Source organism: Agelaius phoeniceus (assembly GCF_051311805.1).
Source record: "Agelaius phoeniceus isolate bAgePho1 chromosome W unlocalized genomic scaffold, bAgePho1.hap1 SUPER_W_unloc_2, whole genome shotgun sequence".
NCBI lineage: Eukaryota > Metazoa > Chordata > Aves > Passeriformes > Icteridae > Agelaius > Agelaius phoeniceus.
The window spans coordinates 1886044-1906796 of NW_027509867.1; the positions used below are offsets into that span (position 1 = coordinate 1886044).

Below are 20753 nucleotides of genomic sequence, written 5' to 3' on the forward strand. Positions count from 1 at the left end.
TTCCCCAAAACAGGATTTTCCCCAAACCTTCCCACACTGACATCCCCTCCTGTCCTGCTCTGGGTGAGCTCAGTCCCAAACCTGACCCTGATCCTGGTCTCAATCTCACTCCATGTTTAGACACACTCACAGTTCTGTATTAAATCACATCCAAGCCCCAGACTCGTCTAGCCCCAGACCCAATCCCAACCCCAGCCCTAAAGCCAATCCCATGTCTAGCCTGAACCCCAATCCCAGCTCTAATCCAAATCTCAGCCCCAACTCTAATCCCAGCCCCAATTCCAGCCCCTTCCTAAATCCTCAGCCCCAAACCAAATCCCAGGTTCAGCCCTGGGCTTTGGGGGTGTCTCTGTCCCTGTGACCCCGATGATGTTTGGGTGGGGTCCCAGCAGGGCTGAGAGGGACAGAGACCCCCCCGGCCTCCCCAGGGGTGAGAAGGTGGCAGAGCCCCCCCAGCCCCAAGCAGCCTCAGTGGTGAGAGGGACACAGAGCCCCTGGTGCCCAGCCCTGCACAGGCATTGCCTGAGGCCAGAGGGATGGAGACCCCCCGAGCATCCCCTGGGCTGAGAGGGACAGAGACTGCCCCGAGCACTCCCTGGCACAGAGGAGAGAGGGAGGGAGACCACTCTGGCATTCCCTGGGTGAGAATGATGGAGACCCCTGGGGAATGGCCTGGGGTGACAGGGACAGGGACAACCCTCCCAAGCCCCTCCCAAGCATCCCCCAGTGTGAGAGGCTCAGAGACCGCTTGAGAATCCCCTGAGTACCGGACAAAGTAAAGTTGTTTCTTGACAAAAATCAAACTTAACCCTACAGAAAATGCGTTGAATTTGCTCTTCCCACAAGTCACGTGTGATGAAAACGCAAACAAATTGCAAAATTTAATAAACTGACAGTAGAAGCAATTCTGTGGCAATTCCAAAATCCATTGGTCCTGCACAGCTCCAGCTCAGCTGCTGGCACATTCTGATAAAAGAAAAGTGGAAATTCGACCCAATACATTGCGATACCTCTTTTAGGAAAAGATTATGAAAAAGAAGGGAAAGCTCTGTGTAGATGTCACAAAGGTGACAGGGACAAAGAAAAAACTTATTCTTAGATTTGGCAAAGCCCCTGGCCTGTGAAAGAGAAAAGGGGAGACAGCCACGGAGTGAGAGGGACAGAGACCTCCCCTGGGGCAGGGCAAGTGTGACATTGTCCCCTGTGTGTGTGGCCTTCCTGGGGTGGGGGTTTTACACCTGAGCCAGTTTGGGTAAGGGGGGTGGTGTTCACCCCCTGAGCAGGGATTCCCCCACTGTTTCAGGTTGCAGTGTAAGATGGAACCAAATGCATGTTTTCAATCCCCATCTTCATCAACTGCTATAAACAGGTGGGGCAGTGTTCTTGATCTCTTCCATGACTCAGCCCTGATAATGCCCTCCAGGGGAGATATCTGCTGGGAATGGGCCATTGAGTGTCACTGCAGGACTGATAAAATTCCATCATCCCATTGTGGGATGCTCTGCCCAGGGGGAGGATCCAAGCATTCCTACCTGCATATAAGCTGAGCCTTGCAACACCAGGAGCAGCTTGCCTACTGGATTCCCAGAGGACAAGAGCTCCAGAACCACCACTGGACCTTCAGAGGAAGACCAGACGCTTCTACAGGATCACTGCTTGGACAGAATCACGTTCATCACTCCCACAGGACGGCAGCCACCATTTAATGGGACTGCTGCCACCACCCTGAGCAACAACAGGGTGTCAGGTTATATCCTGACTCTGTCAGTTTAAGGCAGTGTTTCTGCATCATTGCCTTGATCCACATTTCCTTATTAAATTGTAATCCTGGTTTAGACTCTCCCCCAGGTTTGTCTTCAAACCAGTAAAAATTCAATGCGCTCATCCCTTGCTTTCCTCCCAAATCAGGATTTCACATCCCCAAACCTTTGCCAGATGGAGGAGGCTGCAAGGAAGAGGAAGGAGGCCCGGGACACGCAGGCAGGTGAGGAGGAAGTCAGTGCCCCTTTCCCCCTCTCTCCTGCTCCATCTCCCAGCCCAGCACAGCCCCCGGCTCCAGGACAACCCTGCTGCCAACCCCATCCTGCTGGGGATGCACTGGGGGGATCTCCTTCCATTTCCCTCTGGCACCGAGGCCGATCCCATCCTCTCCTTGTCCTTCCTCCCCCCGGGAAGGATCTGAGCATGGAGACCAGGGAGGAGAAATCCCCACAGCAGAAACTCATGGATGAGGCCATTTTGCGTGACTCCAGGGCACAGGAATCCAATGGGGAGGAAAATCCCCAGAGATCCCACAGGAGGAGGGGCTCAAAACCCAGCCCAGGGTGCTCTGAGGAGTAAAGACCCACCCTGAGCCAGGAAGGTGGACAGAGCTTCAGCCAGAGCTCAGAGCTGGTGGTCCATGGGCAGCTTCACAATAGGGAGAAGCCCCACAAGTGCTTGGAGTGTGGGAAGAGCTTCAGGCAGAGCAGCACCCTGATCAGCCACCAGATGATCCACACTGGGGAATGGCCCTACGAGTGTGGGAAGTGTGGGAAGGGCTTCAGCTGCAGCTCCCACCTCATCATCCACCAACGCATCCACACTGGGGAGACGCCCTATGAGTGTCCTGAGTGCCAGAAGAGGTTTCAGACCAGCTCCAGTCTCCTCCAGCACCAGCAGATTCACACTGAGGAGAGGCCCTTCCTCTGCCCTGACTGTGGGAAGGGCTTCAAGCGCAACTCCACCCTCATCACCCACCAGCGCATCCACGCTGGGGAGAGGGCGAGGCCCTACGAGTGTCCCCAGTGTCAGAAGAGGTTTTACACCAGCTCTGATCTCCTCCTGCATGAGCGGATTCACACGGATGAGAGGCCCTTCCGCTTCCCTGACTGTGGGACGGGCTTCAAGCGCAACTCCCACCTCATCAGGCACCAGCGGATCCACACCGGGGAGAAGCCCTATGAGTGTGGGGAATGTGGGATGAGCTTCATCCCGAACTCTAACCTGATCTCCCACCACAAGACCCACACCAGGGAACGGCCCTATGAGTGTGGGGAATGTGGGAAGAGCTTTAGGCAGAAGTCTCTCTTGATCTGCCACCAGAGGATCCACACTGGGGAAAGGCCATACAACTGCGGGGAATGTGGGATGACCTTTAGTAGGAAGCCCCAAACAATCATCCACCAAATGATCCACACAGGGGAGCGGCCCTACCAGTGCCCCGAGTGTGGGAAGAGGTTTCACACCAGCTCTCAGCTCCTCCAGCATCAGCGGATTCACACGGATGAGAGGCCCTTCCACTGCCCCGACTGCGGGAAGGGCTTCAAGCACAACTCCACCCTCGTCACCCACCGGCGCATCCACACTGGGGAGAGGCCCTACGAGTGTCCCCAGTGTGGGAAGAGCTTCACCAGCAGCTCTCACTTGACCAGACACCAACGGAGCCACCAGTAAGGAAAGGCCTGCGAATGCCTCAATTGCAGGAACAGCTTCATGCACCACTCCAGCTTCATCCCCCATGGGAGAAGCCACACTGGGAAGAGCCCTGGTGATCCATGTTCCCTATGATCCATGCTGGGAAGACACCTGTCCCTTTTCCTGCCCCTGCCAATGACATGATGTAGGATGGAAGAACATGAGGGTCTGGCCATGGCCCTGTCATTACATTCACTCCCATCCCAGAACATTTCCAGGAGCAGGAAAGGGACTTTCTCTCTCTCTGTCCCTGAGGAGAAGGGTGTCCTTTCCAGACAGGGGAAATCGTGGCCAGGCAGACCCAGTGAGTTGTGTTTTTATTTTCCCTGTAAACAGTTTTATTTATCCCTTCTGTTATCAATATAGTTTCTGCTCCTGTTTGTTCCTTGTCTCATTGCTGTTACCATTAAATTGTTCTTATCCCAGCCCAGGATCTTTGCCTTTTGTGCTTTCCATGGGAGGCGGGAGGGCAGCGAGGGCAGCGCGGTTTTAGCGGGAGCAGGAAATTGGGGAATCCCATTCCTGAAGCCCGGCCCGTGGAAAGCGAGCATCCCAGCTGGTGCCAGCCCTGGTGGCCATGGCAGCAGCCTTGGGAGCGGGTCCCTGGCTGGGGCTGTGGGAACCTCTTCCCTCTGGTGCCCAGGGACAGGAGTGGAGGGAGCGGCTGCAGCTGAGTCGGGGCAGGCTCAGGTTGGATGTCAGGAAAAGATTTTTGCCCAGAGGCTGCTGGGGCCCTGGCCAGGCTCCCCAGGGAAGGGTCCCAGCTCCAGGGCTCTCTGAGCTGCAGCAGCGTTTGGCCAGCGCTGCCAGGCCCAGGCTGGCATTGTTGGGGTGTCCTGTGCAGGGCCAGCAGTTGGAGTGGAGGATCCTGATGGGTGCCTCCCAGCTCAGCCAATTCTGTGCTTCTGGGACCCCATCAGCCTGGGGATGGGGCTGCCAATGGTTGCCATGGCAACGGGCTCTGGCTGCAGGCCTGAGCTGGTGTCCATGGCAACCACCCCTGGCATGGGGTCTCCATGGAGCTGCCAAGGGAATGAGCATAGCAACGGGGGCTGGTAGTGGTTTCCATGGAAACTGATCACAGCAACAGGGGGGCTGGTGATGGTTGCCATGGAAACTGACCATAGCAACAGGGGGCTGGAGATGGTGAATTAAGAGTTTAAAGAAACTGCAAGTGTTAAAATCTAGAGGAAGGTTAATATAGTCAAGGGAGACAGTATTGTGAGAGAAGTAGAAATAATAAGGGATAGTTAATTATTAGCAGATAAAGTAGTTATGTCCAGGGCAATATATCTGCCTGTCAGAAATCACCTGCCTGTCTTTACTACATTTAAAGAAGCAGGGTGGGATGTGGATTGAATTGTGGAAGAGGACTGTGGCCTGCACCTGGGCCCTGAAACTTGAGCTGTAGCCATGGGGTTAGAAAGCCTGCCAACAAGTCATAAGTAAAGAGGTCAAATATAGGAAGACATCTTTGCCTTCATCAGAAGGAGACCACTCCCATTTTAAAACCTCCCGACCCATTTGAAGTGAAAGACTGCACAAGCGTGAAGGAACTTTGGACTCAATTAGAATACTTTTTAATATGAAGTGGGGATAGGCAGGGTTAGGTAATGAATATGTATTAGGCACTTTGGACATTATATGAATATATAAGACTTTTTCAGATAAATAGAGAGCCAGAGCCTGTAATTCTTTGCACATGCCTTTGGGAGATTACTCTGCTTGTGTCTGGCGCTGTCAATAAGCACACCACTTTCTAACTTTAACTGCTTGGGGAGTTCTATTCCACACCTCATTTGATGACTGTGGCAGGACACTTCTCTGCCCCAGCGAGAGCAGCCAGGCTGAGCGTGTCTCTGGGCACCCCCAGGACATTCCTTTGCTGGAGGGACCTACACTCTCGGCTGTTCATTGCAGGGACAGACAAGAACTGCTGGGACTGCGGATAATGGGTACGTTTAAATCTGTGTAAAGTAACCCACAAGCCGTACGTAGGGGAAGGGCTGTTGGTAAGCCACACAGAGACATCCTGCACACAACGTGAGCCTGTACAGTTTCCCTTTGGGTTTGTTGACAGCAGAAGGATTTTCTGTGTTGATAAGGACCCGCTAGCAATTCTGGGTGAATTGAGCAAATTCTGGTTTATTGCTGCTATTTGATTGTGTGTTGTTATTTTGATTGTGTTTTGATTTTGACGTGTTTGTGTGAGCTGATTGGTGAGGTGAATGTGGGTGCATGCTAAGGTGCTGTATGCTGTGTGTTGAGAGGAGGTGAACACTTTATCCCTTGAAAAAGAGATACCCCTCCCCAGTGATTCTGTGTGTGGACTTTTTAGTTGCAGGGGATGGTGTTCCCTTTAACACCTGGTGGTTGGGTTTAACTGGTCCCTGCCAATGTTTTGGGTTTGGGTTTCACCAATGCCCTGCCTCTGGAACTTGAGAGGCAAGGGTCGGATGCTGTAACACGGTGTCTTTGTGGTCCCTTTTTGCGGGGTTTGCGAAGTCGTAATGCCTTTATTTTCTTGGGTTTATTTGGTGTGGTTTGGGGTTTTGATGGTTAGTGTGTATTTTTAGTACAATACTGCCATACTGCTATCTTGTGTCAAAAGTTATAATGGCAAAAACCTGGTAATTTTTGCCTTGTGCAGCTGTGATTGTTGGCTATAGCTGTGTGTTGTTGGATGTCTTGTGGTGGCAGTTGAAGCTTGAGCCCAGGTTGAAATGGTTCAGCCGTTTAGGCCACCCCTTTTAGGATGGCTTTAGCTTGAACCGGTGTTTGTGGGTTGTTAGAGCTGTAACAGGGACAGCTTGTTCTATGAGAATAGTGGGGTGAGTTGACTCCTGGGATTTGAGCTATGGAAAGGGTTGCCAAGAACTATCAGAGTGATCTGATAGGCACTGCTAAATGATTAAATGAAAATATATGATGAAACAACACAACCCAGATTGGACTGACATTCAATTCCTGTTGGATGCTTTAACTGAGATGGAAAAGCAGTTAATTTTGAAAATTAACAGGAACTTCGTGGAAGACACTTGTAGACCAGCTGAACTTGATGCTAAGGAATTTTTCCCCCTTCGAGATCCATGATGGGATCGAACTAAACCAGAAGATTTGGCCAAACTGGAGGATTATCAGGAGATTATAATAAAGGGAATGGAAAGGTCAATCCCTAAAACCATAAACTGGACTGCCCTATATGCAGTGAGACAAGGCCCTTCTGGAAGTCCTGAATTTTTAGACCACTTGTGGGAGGCAATGCATCATCATACATCTTTAGATCCTGATTCCCAGGATGGGATACAACAGTTAGTAAATTTGGCTTTGGGAAACAGGAGACATTAGGTGTAAGGTGTAGAAGATTTGGGGGCCTATGGGGTGAAATTTAGAAGCCTTATTAGAAGAGGCATGGAGGGGTTTTAGCAGTTGAGAGGAAGGATACAAACAAGGGATGAGAAAATTAGTAGCAGTAGAAAGAGAAGAGGAAAAAGGGAGATGGCATATTCAAATGACTTCCACAGGAGGTCATCAGCAGTGGAATTATAGGGCATGGATGGATGGCTGGTCCAAAAGGGAATGAAGCTCATGTTCTGCAAGTCAAGGCATTTTCAGAGATGGCACCACAGAAATGGACTGTGGGATCTTGGCTCCGAAATGGTCATTAGTATGGTTGATGCATTCAGTCTTTAGGCTGTTACAGTGCAACAAGGTCATTGAATTATTATCTTTGTTATATGCATGTAACAGTGTCTAAAGTTGGACCCATGGCTGAAATATCAATCCTGACATAAGTTTAGACAAAAAGTCCCCGTATTCAGTGGGACAGAAGAGGAAGAACTCCTTAAAATAGGAGCCAAGAAAGATAACGAAGGGAAGCGGAGATTAGCAGATGGGAGGCAAATGTTGAATAAACCCCTTGCCAAGAAAATGCTAGAAGGCATACATGGAACAACACATTGCGGTACACAAGCACTAAGTGATCAGTTTCTGAAGGATTTGGGATGCAAAGGAATTTTCAGAATAGCTAAGAAGTAACTGAACAGTGTGTGATATGTCAACAAGAGAAAAATCATGAGGAAAACACCCAGAGGAGGGCAAGAACTGCCTTACGGCCCTTCCAAAACATCCAAGTAGACTTTACTGAGCTTCCCCAGGTACAATGGTGGAAGTTTTTGCCAGTGATAGTAGATCATGTGACTCATTCGGTAGAGGTGGTACCCACTGTGAAAGCCAATGCCAGTGTTGTGAGTAAAACACTTCTAGAATCAATCATTCCATAATATGGGATGGTAAACAGGATTGATTCCCACTGGGGAACTCACTTCACATTGAAGATGTTGCAGAAAGTTGTTCAGTCCCTGGGAGTAAAATGGGAATTACACACTCCATGGCATCCACAGAGTTCCAGTCAGGTAGAGAGAATGAATGAAACTCTTATAGGAGCTCTAGTGAAGCTAATGATTGAAACCCAAATGTCATGGATAAAATATCTCCCTTTGGCCTTATTAAGAATTAGAACCCAACCCCAGTCAGATCTGGGGGTCCCACCCTATGAAATGATGTTTGGGTTTCCCTTCCTGACCTCACCCCAGAAGGCTGCCACACATGAGGAAGGGGAAGCCAATGCCAAGAAATAAGTGATGTCTATCGCACAAACCTTAGAAGGGGTAAGACATAAAGGGGCAATTCCTCAAACTACCACCCTGGATTTCAGAATCCATAATATTAATCCCGGGGATTGGGTGATGATTAAGCCATGGAGAGATCAGCCTCTAACTCCCCAGTGGGAAGGTCCCTTTCAGGCACTGCTCAGCACCGAATCGGCCGTGCGAGCTGCAGAGCGGGGATGGACTCATGGCAACAGAGTCAAAGGCCCAGGAGAAGAACCCAAAGAGTGGACTGTAACATCCAGGCTGGGTGAAACAAGATTGACTCTCAAGCAGAGACTGAAAGACAACCAGGAAAACACCAAGACGCCCAAAAAGTAGAGTCAAGCTTCCATCAACCAGCTCGGGAACTGTCTTGCTGTTTTCATGGGTGAGAATTACCATCATCTCTTGAGGGGAAACACACAAGGGACTGTAAAAGGCAATGGGACAGCTTCTTTAAGAAAATAAGACAAAGGAAGGAAGGCAAGACCGGGTTGGCCCCTTTGTTCACTACCAAGAAGGCTCCATAGCCCTGCTGTGGGTAGCAACCCCATGGGCATGGTAAGGTAGGGACAAAAGGCCAGACCAGACCTCTGTCATTCCTCAGTTGTCTTTTAATTCAACAGGGACTGGAGGGCAGGACTGAGTTGGCCTCTGTACTCACCCCTAAGATGCACCAACTATGGGTAGCAGCCACATAGGCACGGTAGATGGGAGTCAAAGCCACACTGGACCTCTGGGATGCCCTTTTGACCATTCCAAATAAGTGTGTCTAAGGAAAACCTGAGATTTTTTTCTCCTGTTCCCACTGTCCTTGCCCACATCAACAGATGCTGGTATGACTCATTCAAGAGAGAGAAAAAATTTCTTACTTAACTGTTTGAGCAAAATTACTTATAGAAAAAGAAAAAGGGGGTTTGTTATAGATGAGTAATCCTATGGTTGAGTCTCACAATTATGGGGTGAATATTAAATATATGTTATGAGAAGTTTTGTAGTTGTACAGTTATCCTTCCCCTCCCCCTTGCATTGTTATCACAGGATGGCGTCAGCAGTTGGGGCATTTGGGAGGGTTGGCTTGTTCCTATGGCAGCACCTGACTGTGGTGATGTTCACAGGGGTTCTTGGATGAGGGAAGAGATGAGAATGTTGACTCCATGTTTCAGAAGGTTTATTTATTATTTTATGATATATATTATATTAAAACTATACTAAAAGAATAGAAGAAAAGTTTTCATCAGAAGGCTGGCTAAGCTAAGAATAGAACGGAATGATAACAAAAGCTTCTGTCTCTGACAGAGAGTCCAAGCCAGCTGACCATGATTGGCCATTAATTAGAAACAACTCTATGAGACCAATCACAGATCCACCTGTTGCATTCCACAGCAGCAGATAACAATTGTTTAAATTTTGTTCCTGAGGCCTCTCAGCTTCTCAGGAGGAAACATCCTAAAGAAAGGATTTTTCATGAAAAGATGTCTGTGACACCTGACCTCCAATCAAGGTGTGAGACAGTGATCTCCACCACTGGACAGTGAAAAAGGAGTCGATTGACAAGACTTTGGGAGGGGCCAGAGGTATAAAAGACAGAACAGCCATTTTGTAGATGAGCACATCCTGACTGAATCCTTTGCTTCTCGCACTGTGTTATTTTCTTTATTAAGTCTTCTGTTGTGTTTTGATAAGATCTTGATATTTTAAATTTTTGAAAGTGAAAATGGTTTCTCACATGAGGTTGGGGAATGTGGGGCAAGGTTGTCCACACTGGGTCAACTCTCAAGGTAAAACTTCTCTGACCTGGTGAGACCTCCTTAGGAGCGGCCCAACATCAATATAAATCACAGAAAGCTGCAATCAGCTCTTCTCTGAAGAGAACAGTAATAAAATACACTCTTTAAAATAGGATTACTTATTTCTTAGAAGGTCATTGAAATATTTCTTCACAACTGTAAAAGGAAATCTGCCTAATAAACGCTCCAGAGCCGAGGGAAATCAAGGCAGAGCCATGGTGTGTCAGGACTTGCTTGACCCTAATGAGCCTCATGGTGCATTTGGAGCTGAGCCCTGGAAGCTCAGGGCCTGAGATTGCAGAAACTTTTCCAGGAGTCAAAGTCAGAGGAAAAACTCAGAGTATCTCAAAGCATGAATGGGCCCCACTGAGGTCCATCCCCAACAAAGGCTCCTCATGGACTCCTGGGAGGGGAGAACTGGAGGCCAGAATTGGAAAAAACACCTCTCAGAGATTCAGAGTGGAAAGGAACATCCAAAATACCTTAAAAACCTTGAGTATCTGAAAGTATTAATGAGCCCCACTCAGTGTCAGTACAAAGCCCTCAAGGGACTCATTAAAGCAGATAATTGAGACCATGATTGCACAAACCTCTCACAGAGTCTGTATCAAAAGGGCAACACCAAATACCTTAAAATAACTGAAGTACCTTGAAGCATTAATGAGCCCATGAGTGTCATTACTGATAAAGGCTCTCAAGGGACTAATTACAGTAGATAATTGGGGGCTGCAACTGCCCAATCCTTCTCACAGAGTCTGTATCAAAAGGGAAACACCAAGTACCTTTAAATAACTGAAGTACCTTGAAGCATTAATGAGCCCCACTGAGTGTTGTTACTGACAAAGCCTCTCCAGGGACTAATTACAGCAGATAATTGGAGGCCATGATTGCACAAACCTCTCAGAGACTCCATGGCAAAAGCCAAACCCCAACTCCTTTGAAAAACCTGCAGTCCCTGCAGGGAGCATGAAGGAGCCCCCAGGGCTATTGCTGAGCAAGGCTCCCCAGGGACTCCTTGCAGCAGATCCTTGAGGCCACTGGGATGTGGGCTAGGGGGGGATGCTGAGGGCAGCACAAGGGGCTGACAGTGCCCAGCCTGGCTGGGGCTGTGCCAGGAGGCCCCAGGGCCTCAGGACAAGGTGTCTCCTCCCAGCCCTTGCTGGCACAGACCCTGCAGTGCCCCAGGGCACCAAGACTTGGCTTCTCTTTGTCCCCACCTGTCATCACTGCCTGCAGTTCTCTGCTCTGCCTGGGGCCTGGGGACACTTGCTCAGTCGTGTCCCTCACTGGGACCCATTAAAAGTCCAAGAAACTTTGGAGTTGGATTCTGCCTTGGAGTTCTGGAGAGGTTTCTTCATCTCCCTCTCAGGGACTGATGTTCAGGGCCTGAGCACAAAGGCCCAGAGGCTGATTAAAGTCCTTGTGCTGTGTCTGTGCTGCTGAGCTGGGCTGGGCTCCTGGCATAGAGGCAGCTCCTGGTCACCAAGAAGAGCTTCAAAAGCACATTTCTCTGGATGAGCAGCTCTTGTGCCAGCCCAGCAGGGCTGGGGCACTGCCTGCAGCCAGCGCGGGCACAGCCCAGAGGCACAGAGAGCTTCAATCAGTCAGGGCTGGGAAGGGGCTGAGAAGTGCCTGGGGCACAATCACTGCCAGCCCTTGGCACAGGAACCTCTGGCTGCAGGACAATGCAGCTGCAGCTCCTGGAGCCATCTCCTCAAGCTGGAACATGCCAATGCCTGCAGAGCCTGTGAGTACATTCTCTGCTTGTCTCTTGTGCAGAGCAGCCAGGGGTGCCCAGGGCTGTCCTGCAGAGCAGGGTCCTGCAGCCCAGGGCGCTGTGCTGGGGCAGGGACTCTGCTGCCTGCCAGGGACAGCTCTCAGCCAGCCCTGGCAGCTGCTGCCAGCACTGGGGGACAAGATCTGGGTGGCAGGAGACAGCTGGTGAGGCTTGGAAGTGTTCTCCTTGTGTGGGGAGGATGCTGCATTGTTCAGGACTGCTCCCAGCATGGCATTGAACTGCGAAATATTTCCAAGTAGATTATACAGGGAGCACAGCAAGGCAGGGGCTGCATGAAAGGGAAAATTCTGCTTTTTTAATCTACTGCTCTGGGTTGCCTGGAGGCGAAATTCCACATGAATCCTCATCTCTCAGGTCAAGTTGAGAAAACAAGAAATCTTTTAGATGTTAATAAACAAGGCAGTGACAAAAATCAGTACAGGGCCCCTCATAGGCAGCATCAGAGTTGCTTTTTCAGTCTCCTCAGGGTTGCTCTGTCGCTGCCATCAGAGCCTGCAGAGCCAGAGCTGCCCCTGGGCAGTGCCTGAGCTGGGAGGGCTCTGCAGGGCAGAGCTGAGCCCCCAGGGCTGGGCTGGGCTCTGGCAGCACTGGCAGGGCCCAGCCCTGGGCACAGGGAAGCAGCTGCTGGCAGGGACAGCTCCAGGCAGCAGAGCCCTGGGCAGGCAGTGGGGGGAAAAGTGCCCCCAGGCTGTGCTGGGATATTTCAAGTCCTCTCCAAACCCAACTAATCCATGATTATTTCTTTTACAGCTCCCCATGTGCAGCCCCAGCAAATGTCCAACAGCAGCTGCATCCGGCACTTCCTCCTGCTGGCATTGGCAGACACGTGGCAGCTGCAGCTCCTGCACTTCTGCCTCTTGCTGGGCATCTCCCTGGCTGCCCTCCTGGGCAACGGCCTCATCATCAGCGCCGTAGCCTGCGGCCACCACCTGCACACGGCCATGTTCTTCTTCCTGCTCAACCTGGCCCTCGCTGACCTGGGCTCCATCTGCACCACTGTCCCCAAAGCCATGCACAATTCCCTCTGGGACACCAGCAACATCTCCTACACTGCATGTGCTGCTCAGCTCTTTTTCTTTATGTTCTTCATCTCAGCAGAGTATTTCCTCCTGACCATCATGTGCTACGACCGCTACGTGTCCATCTGCAAACCCCTGCACTACGGGACCCTCCTGGGCAGCAGAGCTTGTGCCCACATGGCAGCAGCTGCCTGGGCCAGTGCCTTTCTCAATGCTCTCATGCACACGGCCAATACATTTTCCCTGCCCCTGTGCCATGGCAATGCCCTGGGCCAGTTCTTCTGTGAAATCCCCCCAGTCCTCAAGCTCTCCTGCTCACACTCAAACCTCAGTGAATTTGGACTCATTGCTGTCAGTGCCTCTTTTGGTGTTGGCTGTTTTGTGTTCATTGTTTTCTCCTATGTGCAGATCTTCAGGGTTGTGCTGAGGATCCCCTCTGAGCAGGGACGGCACAAAGCCTTTTCCACCTGCCTCCCTCACCTGGCCGTGGTCTCCCTGTTCTTCAGCACTATTATCTTTGCTCACCTGAAGCCCCCCTCCATCTCCTCCCCATCCCTGGATCTGGCCCTGGCCATTCTGTACTCGGTGGTGCCTCCAGCCCTGAACCCCCTCATCTACAGCCTGAGGAACCAGGAGCTCAAGGCTGCAGTGTGGAGACTGATGACTGGAAAATTTCAGGAATATTAAGCTGCTGGCCAATTTCTGCAAATCACTTATAATAAAAGTCATCTTTGATAGTACATGTAGCTTTCATTTTGGACGTTCTTTCTCTTTTTATTTTAGGTTTTTAATCTTTTCCACAAAAAAATGTCATTTATTGTGATATTTCTCATTTTGTTTCCCTCCACCTACCCTGTGGCCACAGACTGTGTCAATGAGGGGCTGCACTCTTGGTGGCTTTACAGGAACCAAAGGATCTCCCAGCAGAGTTTTCTGCAGAGATGCCCTTTTGTTGCCTTCTCTGGAGCTGCAGCAGCAATGTCTGTGTGCAGAGCTGGGGCAGATCAGTGCTGGCCCAGCAGCTGTGCCCAGCAGCAGCAGCAGCAGCACTTGGTGTTGCCAGTGCTGCTGCCGTGGCCCTGCCCCGCTGCCCTGGTGGCCCTGGTGTTGCTGCAGGGCCTGAGTGCTCTCGGGGCCGGGCACAGCCCTGGGGGTGGCAGTGCCGGGGCTGCAGCAGGGACAGGCCATGTAATATAAATCACCTTTGATAATTCTTTTGGGTTTGATTGTGGGTTTGTTCTTTTTTTCCTTTGTTTTAGTTTTTTAATAATATCCACAAAGAAAAGCCATTGGTTTTGCCATTTCTCATTTTGTTTCTCTCCATCTTCCACATGGCCACAGGTTGTGTCAGTGAGAGGCTGCACTCCATGTGGCTTTAAAGAAACTAAAGGATCTCCCAGCAAAGATTTGTCCAGAGATGCCCTTTTGTTGCCTTCTCTGGAGCTGCAGCAGCAATGTCTGTGTGCAGAGCTGGGGGCACATCAGTGCTAGCACATCAGCTCTGCTCCTGCTGGCCACACCATTCCTGATCCAGGCCAGGAGCCATTGGCCTTCTTGGCCACCTGGGCACACTGCTGCCTCATGTCCAGCCTGCTGTCCATCAGTCCCTGTAGGTCCCTTTCTGCCTGGCTGCTCTGCAGCCACTCTATCCCCAGCCTGTAGCACTGGGGCCAAATATCAGGGTCTTGCCCTTGGATTTGTTAAACCTCACCTTGTTGGATTCATCCTCTGGATCCAGCCTATCAAGGTCCCTGTGCAGAGCACTCCTATGTTCCCTCAGATCAAAACTCACATCCAGCTGTGTGACATTTGCAAAGATGTCCTTGGTTCCAAGGGGCCCCTCAGTGTCACAATGGCCTCTTGGTTACACCAGGCCCTGCACTGTCACACTGGTCTCCTTGGTTTCATGAGACCATGCAGAGCAATAATGGTCTCCTTGCTTCCATGGGGCCCCAAAATGTGACAATTGTACCCTTGGTTCCATGGGGCTTCACAGTGTCACAATGTTCTCATTGGTGCTGCAGTTCCACAGTGGCCCCTTGGTTCCATGGGCCCCAGGGTGTCACAATGGCCCCATGGTTACATGAGGTCCCACACTGTCACCATGGTCTCTGTGGTTCCACAAGTCCCCTCAGTGTCACAATGGACTCCTTGTTTCCACAAGGCCACACAGTGTCACAGCATTATTCCAGATCCCTTGAGGCCCCATCGTGTCACAGTGGCCCCTTGGTTACACAGGATCCTGCAGTGTCACAATGTCCCCTTGGTGCCATGAGGCCCCGCAGTGTCAGAACGGCCCCTTGGTTCCACTGGGCCCTGCAGTCTCCCAATGGTCTCCTTGGTTTTGCAGTGTCAAAATGGTGAAACCCCTTGGTTACACGAGGCCCTGCAGTGTCACAATGGCCTCTGTGGTTCCACGAGGGCCCAGAGTGTCACGGGGCACTCCCTGGGTCCATTTGGCCCCACAGCACCACCATGGAGCCCTGGTTCTGTGGGGGTGCACGGTGTCACCATGGTCCTCTTAGTTCCACGAGGCCCTGCAGTGTCACAATGGCCCCAGAGTGTCCCAATCATCACAGAATGACAGAATCAAATAGGCTGGAAAAGACCTTTGGGATCATCAAGTCCAACCAATGCCCTAACAGTGCCTTGTCACCCAGACCATGCCACTGAGTGCCATTGGAGAGGGACAGTGACTCTGCCACCTCCCCCCTGGCCAGCCCATTCCAGTTCCCACTCACCCTTTCTGTGAAGAACTCCTTCCTATTGTCCAGCCTGAGCCTCCCCTGGTGCACCTTAAGGCTGGGTCTTCTTGTCCTGCCCTCCAGCAGATCCACACTCACACCCAGCTTGGTGCCATCTGCACTTTGTGAATGCTGGACTCGATCCCCTCACCCAGATCATCAGTGAAGATATTAAACAGGACTGGGCCCAGCACAGATCCCTGGGGACAGCACCAGTGCCTGGACACCAGCTGGGTACAGCACCATCCCCACCACTCTCTGGGCCCAGCCTCCAGCCAGCTCTTAAATCTCCCAGCCAGGAGGGAACCTGCCCAAGCCGTGGGCTGCAGCTTTTCCAGGGAATGCTGTCAGAGACAGAGTCAAAGGCTCTGCTGGAGTCCAGGCACACAACATCCACAGCCTTTCCCCCATCCACAGGTGGGTCACCTGGGCATAAAAGGAGACCAGGTTGGTCAGGCAGGACCTGCCAGCCCTAAATCCACGCTGGCTGGCTCTGATCCCTGGGCCATCCTGTGGGTGCCCTGTGATGGCACTCAAGGTGATCTGTTCCATAACCTTGCCAGGCACCCAGGTCAGGCTGACAGGCCTGGAGTTCCCCAGCTCCTCCTTCCAGCCCTTCCTGGGCATGGGCTCACACTGGCACCTCCAGTGCTCTGGGCCCTCCCTGCTGAGCCAGGACTGATGGTAAATGATGGAGAGCAGCTTGGGGAGCTCATCCACAGCTCCCTCATCCCCCTGGGATGGATCCCATCTGATCCCATAGACCTGTGAGTATCTGAGTGGCTCAGCAGGTCCCCAGCTGCTTCCTCCTGGATTCCAGGGGGCTGTTCTGCTCCCTGTGCCCATCCACCAGCTCAGGAGAACACTTGTCCTGAGGACAGCCTATCCTAATATTGAAAATTGAGGGAAACAAGGTGTTAAGTAGCTCAGACTTTTCCTTATTTTTAGTTACTGTATTCTCTACTGCATCCAATAAAGAGTAGAGGTTTTTCTTCTCCCTACTTTTGCTATAATTTTTTTTAAAAAAAACCCTTTTTTTTCAGATGCCCCCAGGTTAAGTTCTAATTGAGCTTTCACATTTCAACTTCTCTTTCTGAAAAACCCATTGAAATCCTTAAATGCTTCTTGAGTTGCCAGTCCTTTTATCCCCCGAGTTCCCACAAAAGCTCCATGGGCAGCCAGGCCAGTCACTTTCATCACCAGCTCATCTTTTGCCACACTGGGACAGGCTGCTCCTTCCCCCTTAACCTACCTTCTTGAAATGTGTGTCCTTCCTGGACCCCTTTGTTTTTAAGGGCTGTTTCCCTTAAAATAAATCAGTACCTGATTTCATTCTTCGCAAATCAGCATCCTCAATAGGCCAAAGTCTGCCCTTCCTAATTCCAGTGTGGAAGTTTTGTTGCTGCCCCTCCTTCTTTCACAGAACATTGAAAACTTGATTATTTCATGGTCACTGTGCCCCAGGCAGCCTCTGAGCCCCACATCTGCCCCCAGCCCTTCTCTGTTTGTGAACAGCAGAAGACAGAGCTTTCCTTGGCAGTGGGAGTGTTACCAAAGATTCGGTGAAACAGAAAACTCCTTAACCCCAATGTAGCATTAAGAAGCAGCATTCTTTATTCAGCTGGATGAACGGGGGAGAGCTCCTCCCAAAGCCGTGCATGCTGAGTACAGGAAAGTTTCTGTTTATTTTCTGTATTTTGCTCACATATTCATTGATTGTCCTGGACTAAACACACATATGATAATCATTTCCCCAAAATCATTGACACATTTCCCCTCCTTTTTACCCAAGCATTCCTCTGTCCTGGGGGTCTCTCTGGTGGTCCCTGGTGGTTGTGGACCCCAATGTTCCAGTGGGCCTGGCTGAGCTGGCAGGACCCTGAGGCTGCTGAACTTCCAGTTCCCCTTCTCACACAAGGGGCCTTGTGTGGTTTCCATAGGCCTGGGGTTTTGGAGAAAAAGCTCCAGGTGTCAGCTCAGCTGGTGGAGACAACTGATCATCTGGTAACAAGAGGTGACAGAGTGGGCTATGACATCACAGAGAGGGGCATGTGAGGTCATTGATCACATATGACATCATAGGCTGCCTCTGTGACATCACAGAGCCAGCTGTGACATCACAGGGCAGATATCTGACATCACAGAGGCAGTCTATGACATCACAGAGTTGGCTGTGACATCAGAGACCAGCAGTGTGACATTAGAGAATGGGCTGTTACATCCCAGAGGGGCTGTGTGACATCCCAGAGGGGCTGTGTGACATCCCAGCAGGGCTGTGTCAGGTCACTGGGTTGGTCACTCCGCCCCAGCTCCCCCTCACAGTTTCTCCCAACAAGTCCAATGCTGTCCATGCCCAGCGGGGTCCCTGTCCCCCGGGATCCCCCCGGCCCACCTGGAGCCACAGCCTCCACCAAAGGATGTTCCACAGGATCCACCCCAGAGCCTGGGACAAGGGGCCAGGGCTGTGTGACCAGGACATCAAGGACGGGGATTATCCAGGTCACTGTGGCCTGGGTTAGGTTGCCCAGGGCAGGAAAGATGTCTGGCAGCTGGAGCAGGGTCTGGGAAGGGCCTCCAAGGTGGGGCTGGAGCCCTTGGGCTGTGAGCAGAGGCTGAGGGAGCTGGGCTTGTCCAGCCCAGAGCAGGGAAGGCTGAGGGGCTCCTCATCCCAGCCTGGCAGTGCCAGCGAGGAGGGGATGGAGAACACAGAGCCAGGCTCTTCACCGGGGGCCTGGTGGGAGACAAAAGCCAATGGGTGGAAGGGGAAAGAGGGGAGATCAGCCAGGACAGGAGGAGATGAAATGAGTCAGGCTGGTTTCAGCATTTCCTCAACACCAAGAGCAGCCTGACCTCCCTTCTCCATCCACCACTGACAGCTTTGCAAATCAGGAATTGTTGGAGCTGTTTTGCACCCACTCCAGGACGAGCATCCTGATACAAGTATTTAATTGTTTTTATATCTATGACAGAGACACATTTGTCTAAAATTACTTTTAGAATGGATATCACTTGTTGATGGAGGACTCCTCAGATGCTGCTGGGACGTTGCACATATCTCAGGTAAGAGTGTGATTGTTATTAAATTGTGTCCTCTTCAACCATGGTCTGTTGGCCATGAGGAGAAACTTTCTGTGCCTCTGAGTCTCACCAGTTCCTGGTCCCCCAAAGGACACAAACCTGATGAGTTGTGGTTCCCACTCCAGTAGTGGCACTTGCACCTCCCTCCATCCCCAGAGCAGAGCTCCCTTGTCCCAGAGAGTCCCTGGCAATGCAGGGATGAAGGAAACAGGACAGGCTGTGGGGATCAGGGGCAGAGCCAGGGAGAAGAATGACTTTTGCATTGGATGGAGCTGTGCCTTCCCTTGGCTTTGCTGGCTGACAAGAAATGAACATCCCTCTGTGTCTCGGACAGCTCCTTCTCCAAGGAAAGCAGGTTGGAGTTGGAGCCAAGGAGCTGAAAGCTGCAGGTGCAGCCTGGGCTGGAGGGAGCTCAGATTTGCACAAGGCTGCTCTGAGTGCCAGGGCTTGGATGGGGGAAATGGTTGGGTGGGGGTAGGGACAGAGTCTGATCGATTGTCAGCCATGAAAGGTCTTGATTTTCATATCTATTCAAACTGCATGAGGAGGTACCTGGATTCAGTGTCAATTGGAGACTGAACATATCAGTGAATTAACAGGAAAACCAAACTAAACAGGACCTAAAAAATCTTTTTTTGTTGTCTTTTTAAATATCATGTATTCAATTTCAATACACTACTGAGATCTACTTAACCAAAGGATTTGAAAATTAAAATCAAATGATTCCCAGAGGCTTGGCTTGTTCAGGTGTTCGGAATGTCAATGAGCCCTGGGACACTGAATTCCTGCACTGAAGAGCTGAAGGCTGAACAAGCCTCTGGAGCAGTGAAATTCAGCAGCAGCCTCCAAGTTGCCGAGGATGTCAGCAGCCCCCAGTGAGGCCATCCCTGCCCAGAGACCGTGGGGGAATGGGCAGACAAGGAGAGCGTCCCTGGGGCTGGGGCAGCACAACTCAGAGGCACCAGCGGCTCCAGCTGGGCAATGGAGTGTGGAATGTGGCTGGGAAAGCCCTGCCTGGGCTGGGCCAAGCAGGACACACAAGCCCTGACTCCCATTCCCCATACAACTCTCTTAATGAGACAATTAAAAGGAATTTACAGTTGTTTGTTTCCTCTGAATTGGATGTGCTGGAGAAATACCAACAAGGGATTGTCAGGAGCTCAAAGCAACAAAACAGATTTTACTGGCAACTTTAGAAAATCAGAGAAACTTTGGCAAATGGTTTAATACAACATTCATTCAACACAAAACACTTCTCAAAGCATTATCTTGGCCCATTCAACTTCAAAAATTCATAGCTTTTTCAATTTTAATTTAGTCAGAATTTGCAAGGGGACAAAAATAGAAGACACAGGAAGAGAGAAAAATGTGATATAGACAAGCATACACAGCTACCAACTCCTGGATTCCAGCAGAGTTCAGATGGAAATTCCAAGAGGATTCAGGGTCAAGATGTGTGCTTGCCTTGTGGTCAGCCTTCAATAGCCCTTGGTCTCCCTGGGCCCTTCCCCCAGGTGGGGTTGGGCTCATTTGGTCCCTCAGGAGCTGGGCTGGGGCTGCAGAGGTGGCTGTGGAGCATTGCCTGTGCTGTGCCAGGGACTGGCAGCCACTGCTGGGCTGGGATAGAGGCTCTGGGGGGATTGGGGTTCCAGGGCAGGGCAGGGCTGGGGTTCCAGGGCAGGTCAAGGCTGGACCTGCCCCCTCCTCCCCCCCACACACAAAATGTTTCCAGCCAACAATCTCCTCCAGGCTGTCACAACAGGCAGTGTTGGAGGTGAAATCCCAAATTTGGCCATGTGTGCCTGGCCCAGAAGGACAGTTCCTTTCCATAGGAAGGAAAGCACACACCCCTAGTGTTTGGAAGCCAGGTGAGAGCCTCTCTAGTCCAAGGCCAGCCAGACTTGCCAGGAATGGCAGATTTTGTCTGGGAGTAGTCTTTGAATATAGGGAATTTGGAGGTGACTCTTTGTGTCTGTGTGCACACAGGAGTGCCTGTGCTGGGGAAATGTGGCAGAAATGCTGCTCTCTGAGGGGTTTGAGAGCCTTGGATAGCTGAGTCAGTCAGGCCTGTAAGTAAGGTTACATCATGAGGAATAAGTTAAATGGTGTTAAGAGCTTTTTTTTGCTAAGTAAAGTTTAATATGATATAAGCTAAGTTGAATATTGTTTAATGTTATTCTACCATTAAATCATTAAGTCATAGGTTGTAAGTTAGG

The 20753-nt window shown here is 50.9% G+C and overlaps 1 protein-coding gene across 1 annotated transcript in view; it reads left to right on the forward strand.

The window, feature by feature from the left end:
- LOC143692634 (uncharacterized) overlaps nucleotides 1–20753 on the forward strand; it is a 54258-nt gene that overhangs the window by 13102 nt on the left and 20403 nt on the right. The window contains exon 2 of the mRNA XM_077172884.1: nucleotides 2359–3425. Within this exon, the coding sequence (XP_077028999.1) occupies nucleotides 2359–3425 (1067 nt within the window). The remainder of the gene's footprint in view (nucleotides 1–2358; nucleotides 3426–20753) is intronic.